General features: G+C 38.5%; 1 protein-coding gene across 1 annotated transcript in view; it reads right to left on the reverse strand.

The window, feature by feature from the left end:
• LOC135079523 (phorbol ester/diacylglycerol-binding protein unc-13-like) overlaps window positions 1-5,753 on the reverse strand; it is a 161,583-nt gene extending 155,830 nt beyond the window's left edge. The window contains exon 1 of the mRNA XM_063974177.1: window positions 5,690-5,753. Within this exon, the coding sequence (XP_063830247.1) occupies window positions 5,690-5,720 (31 nt within the window). The 5' untranslated portion in view covers window positions 5,721-5,753. The remainder of the gene's footprint in view (window positions 1-5,689) is intronic.
• Window positions 5,754-6,000: the final 247 nt, after the last annotated feature.

Genomic DNA, 6,000 nt, shown 5'->3' on the forward strand with positions numbered 1-6,000 from the left:
GTTTTACCGCGTTTAGAGACATCTTGTGAGGAATGAATAGTATGATTCAGTTATCTAGTCTAGACAGCCTTTTCAAATATGACTAACTACATAATTATGCACTTATAAATGGGAATGTTTTTGAGGGTAGGACATGTCTATTAGGTACTTAGTCACGTAAAAACTACTATCAAATTAAATAGAATAGATTTTGATCTTAGCTTTGTTATCGAAATCTACTCGAATAAAAGTCGCGGGAAATAGATAAATAGCATTACATAGCGGAACCTAGTGTTTATAGTTAAATTTTATTCAAATTCAAAAGACTGTAAACTGTTTTTTCCTGTTTATAGTAAGGCGTAACGTGCTATGTTCGAGTAAGTAATTATTCTAGCGACTCTACTAATTACTTAGCTAACGAAAACTAGCACTCAAAGAATCACCAACATGCTTTTATTTTAAACAGGTCATCTACAAAATCTACGAAGGTTTTAAAACGAAACAGAATTTGTAATGCACTTTGCTACAAGAGAAGTGTACTAGAAAATTAGACGTTGGCGTTATAAATGAATCAAGCCAGAATAGGTTATGGCCTTAGAGTTCAGGGATCGAAAATTCACTGCTGACTTCAGTAAAAAACAAAGACCCAATTGTTGGGACAGAATTCACGGACCAAGTAATGTATTGAACAGAGTATTGCGCAACATCAGGGCAATATCTATAAATCTAATACTAAATCAAACGGTGCTTGATCACGCGATTCGGAATAAGCCGACAAGTAATCATGTTCGTGGTGAAAATCTTTAGTCTTTGACACTTTGCAGAGAAAATGTAGGTACTTAATACTTTTATATCTGTTAAATTACTTTTCGGGACGTTTTTAAGAATAATTAAAGTCACCGCTTTCTATCGCCTGTTATAATGTTATACACGGTAAAAAGCTTAAATTTTGTCAGGGATTTGCATTAAAGACAAGAAGGAAAGGCCTTTGCAAAAAATTTTCAAAAAGGTATTGATGGAAAATCTATGCTTTAGTAAGGAGTAAGGACGCCTGTCCAAAATTAAGAAAATTGTTAGCTTTGCATGTGTACCGTGTGTACTTAGTTCAAATTATCAAATGCAAGTTTGATTTTGAGTCTGATAAAATGCCACTTTTACCCGTTACTCTACTATGTCCCATGAGAAACATGGTAAAAACTATCTAACAATAAACTTAGCGAGTCATAAGTGAAATGAAAAAGTCATTCCTTATCACGCGAACATCAATTCGGCAAAGTTGCAACATAAAGTGTACCTCAAACTGGCGAATACTCGAGATCTGTTTGAAGTTACAGCAATGAATAATTTAAGGCATATCTCCCTAAAGTTTTGTGCCTACGCAGGTACATTTGCGGCTCTCTTCAGGCCTTTGAGGCTCTCCTGTGGGCGGGCGGCGATGTGGGCAGGACAAGGAAATGCCAAGGGGTTGCATGCGACAAGGAGATCGTGGATACTTTTAAGTAGGTAGATACAATCTCAAAAATAAATCACACAAACATGTTACACGTTTGATCGTTTTGTGACGTTTATGAAAGATATGTTTGAAGTCTATGAAAAAACGGATGTTTCCTCGATTTCTCTGTGATTCTGAAGGATGAAATGCTTTTCTCACCTAGCGAAAGTATCATTTAACACACCTACATACATGACTAATACTACTGTACGGCTAGCATAAAATAGTACGAAAACTACAACAGCGCCCATGTGAACGTGTCGTAAAGTGAACTTAGTATGAGAAATGGTAGCATAAAACTTATTTTGAGAATCATAATTGTCATGCTATCGTTTAATTCGAAGGTTGAGTATCGAATTTTGTCGAATACGCAAACGATTCGAAGACGAAAATTGTTCGCTAGAGGTATACATAGAATCACTTTTTTATGACGATATATAAATAAAATCAAAATACAAAACTTTGGTAATCTTGACTTTCGATAACACTTAAATACGAGTACCTACCTACTCCGATATTTGAAAGCTTCCGCTATTCGATCGAAGTCCAAAGCTTAAACAATTTAAGTAGTACGATGAAAGCCTCAGAATAAATAATAACCCGACCGCTTCTTTTGTTTTAATCGGCCCGATATTGTACCTCCTTGAAAAGGAAATCAATAAATAATATTTCTAAGGAGTCGTTACGTACGAGTAAAGGCGATGATACACATGCCAGTAACACAGAAAATTAGCTTGCATGCTTCTTGATGGCAAGTAGCAGGCGGCATGTGGATACACTTGCATGCAATTTGCGTTCATGCCTTTATTTTCATAAAAATTAATTGAAAATCAGATGATACAGTCATGCCAGTTGGCGTAATATAGAATGACAGTTGGTGGCTTGTGCAGGGAACTGGCAAGTATACCAGTTACTGGCAAATAGACCTGATAATTTAATTCACGGCTAAAACTATGTTGTGTAAGTGTTTAGCTATAAATTGTAGTGCAAAAGGTACCACTTTCTTTTATCAATATTCTCATGTAAACCGCGTTTTTGAAATCTGTTCCTGAACATACCAAAAGTAAATAAATGAAAGTGTATCGCCGCCTTAACCCCGGAAACTCCAATGAAAGATTCGTTTGGAGCGTTCGCTAGTGTCCGCATGCCCTAAGGTGGGCTGGCGCGGTGCCATAATCCGCTGGGTAGGAAATACGCCCCCAAAGACTGGTCTTAGGACACAAAGCCGCTGCCTCTCTGTTGGAATATTAAAGTTGATCTTTGCTATACATATCATATTCAGTTGTTCTTCATTCATAAGGCACATTATTTTCATCACTACTTGTTGTATTTTGATAGGTATTCAAGTGTTTTTGAGACCATTAAAATGTGAGGCAACGTGAAAGAAGAAGAAGAAGAAAAAGCTATTACTTTGCAGATTTTAAGGTGGTGAAGTAATTGTATATACAAATGTTATTCATAGAATGGTAAAGTTCGAAGGGTGTTCTTTACAAGATGGTACGCGGTTCAATTAACAAAAGTTCGAAAATGCATTTTAAATGTAGATTAAGTAAAACGGTTATACTTTATAGAGATGTAGGTAAGAGATCTTCTCGCTAGACTGATGAGCATCTGTCTAGCGAGGAGAAATTAGTCCAAACTAACCAAATTACCTTCGACCCGTACATTAAGATAATGGCCGCGCTTACCTGGCCAATAGAATTTCGCGGTGTTACAATGGAACTTTCATGTTACACGAAATTAGACCTAGTGCAGCTGACATTAAATCTGCATTCGATTGGGCGATGCACGGCGATACCGCGAGCTTCCTGAGGTACGCTAATAACGCTAACGATCGGTTCGCAAATAAACAAACTGTACCGGCAGGGCATTCAACTTGATCGGACTTGTGGAAATAGCTTAGCTATTCAACAACATTTAAATAGTGCTTCATAGTTTCAGCCAATAAATGTTTTATCGCGCTCTATCAATTGCTGATTAACGTGCGATGAAAATAGACAGTGTTTTATTAAAACCGCTGAAATTATGACACTGTTTTAGTTTTTACAAAAAACAGTACAAAAAAGAAGTAAGTAGATTTACGATTTATTCGTTCGTACGTTCGTTTCAGCCGAAAGATTTATTATTTTAATAAAATAAATGCTTAGGGTGTTGTTTTCCAAATTACATGCTAAAGAGTCAAAATTTCTCAATTTTTATCGCTGCACTTATTTCAGCAAAACATAGGCAGTACATCAGTCTTATGGAAAATACATCTATTACAACAAAATAAGTTCGTCAAGTGATTTGACGGACTTATTTCCAACTCATCAAACGAAAACGTGCCGCCATTTGTTTTGAAACTCAGATTTTGAAATCTCTACTAATTTAAAGTAGGCAAAGTGTGTCGATTAGTGCGCTCCGTTTCCCGAGCACAAGCGAACGCAATCGATTGGCGCGTGAATACGAACGCGAATTGGTCAGATTCTTAGAAATAAAAACCTGAAGGCCTCGTGTCCATTTGTTTTGTTAGCCTTTTAGTTAACGCTTGCCCTAATTTCATATGCCGTGTAGCTTGCATGTCGTCTGAGGCAATAAAGATAGTCAAAGGTGCGACAAATATTTACATATCACACTACGCTGTATAAATGTTACAAACAGAGCTAGAATTGGTCGATGGGATTATTAAATTCTCCTTTATTCCCTCAAAGTATTATATGCTAATCCTCGTAAGTAATAATTTCATTCGCGAATGAGAACAAAGTCATTTCCAATTGTTAAAAGTATTCCGAATTCGTTAAACTTTGAATCCGTCGCCAAAAATGAATTACCAAGTTTTTGATTGACGTTCAAGGCAGATTGGGATATTATTTTATACAGTACTTTTTCAAACACCATTACGTAATAAATTAGTTTTCAGCAGTAGATGTAATCAATTGATTGGCAGAATTAATGTTGCGGAAAGTGTCGGACTTAATGCTACTGAAACTTCAAAATATTTTAGTAATCTTGAAAAGTTTTCCCTTAAAATACGGAAGCTACGAGTATCTAAGAGGACTGGCTAAACGGACGAACAATTAAATAAGATATATAAAATTACTAAGTTTAATTTCGAGACGGAAAAAGTATTCAAAGGACGCAAAGAGGTTCGCAACAACGCTCTTAAGAGAGTATTAACATCCAAATACTTATAATTCTAACAAAGTCTTCCTCATTCCGAGTACAATTTACATAAAATAAATCCCGAAAAGAAGAGGGTCAACGCAGCAGTTTCACGAGAACAACCATAACCCGTGATATATTTATGTAGCCGCGGTAATTCTTGGCCAAAGTCTCTGTTATGGTCATAGCTCCCGCCCTATATTTGGCACGAAATAGAGCGGAACGTGTAATAGTTATAACTACTAATAAGTAGGTGCTTACAGTGCGTGCGGTTGGCGTCTTGCGCCTGCATTCGACGGAGCCCTGCCTACCAAACTAAGGTATAGGTAGGCACTAACGTAGCTACGTTTGGGCTCGCTACGGCAAAAATCAAAGACAAAGGACGCGGTAATGCTGCTGCTTATTCAAAATATGTACGGTAATTAGTTGGATTATGTAATTATTAATTGTCACACTTACCTGTTTTACAAAATGTAGTAAAGCAAGGCATTACTTACACTTAATGAAGGTTTAATTCTAAAAGGCTCTCCACGCAAAAAGTTTCAATTCATGAAATAAAAATAGCTGTAAACTGAACTTTTTGATCTTAACACCTTTTCCTGTTTGTTTACATAAACTAAGATTAACAACAAAGTTAGAAGTCAAAACAATTTGAACGATACAACATATCCGAGTGAAGACACCGAGCGCGTGCCGCTAAATATCGCTCGACCCGAGACCTTTGTTGCGAGATCGAAAATATTGGAAATATGACTGGAATCCTTCGATATTTCCACACAAAATAAACAAACTGGGCGGGAGTTATCGAAATTGGTAATCAAACTTCACTTATCTTTTATATCTCATTGACGCATTGAACCGACTTCCCGGGAATCCATATCATAACCTATACGCAAGTGACGATCGTCGGCCGAAATGCATTGATATAATCTTATCTAGATTTTTATATGTTTTGCCATCGCAATACAGGCTTTTAATGCTGCCGAGCCTTTACCACCATAAATACCTGTACACTACAAGCGTCCATAACGACCAAAGCGAGGCTGTATGGGGTATCGTAGTCACTTCACAACACACCTGTGACGCTGAGTAAGGACATGGTGGGCATGGGCCTCCCGTCCCGTGGCCCGGCTGGGCTGGCCCGTCGACCGGGGCGGTCGGCGGGGCCGGCGCCTCACCGGCCGCACCGGGCGCGGGGCGCCATCTCTCGCTCGCGCCCGCCGACCGACTGGCGAGTGACGCCCGCCGGCCGCCATCGAAGCCGCGCGCCTGCGCACACCCGACTCCCTCTGACATCACCGGCACCCGGATTATTTTCGCCCGGCGAGGTAAATACCCTCACATCGATCGGTCCCGGTTAAACTTGATGCAATTATTGCACTGCCCTA

The sequence above is a fragment of the Ostrinia nubilalis genome, chromosome 16 (genome assembly GCF_963855985.1).
Source record: "Ostrinia nubilalis chromosome 16, ilOstNubi1.1, whole genome shotgun sequence".
NCBI lineage: Eukaryota > Metazoa > Arthropoda > Insecta > Lepidoptera > Crambidae > Ostrinia > Ostrinia nubilalis.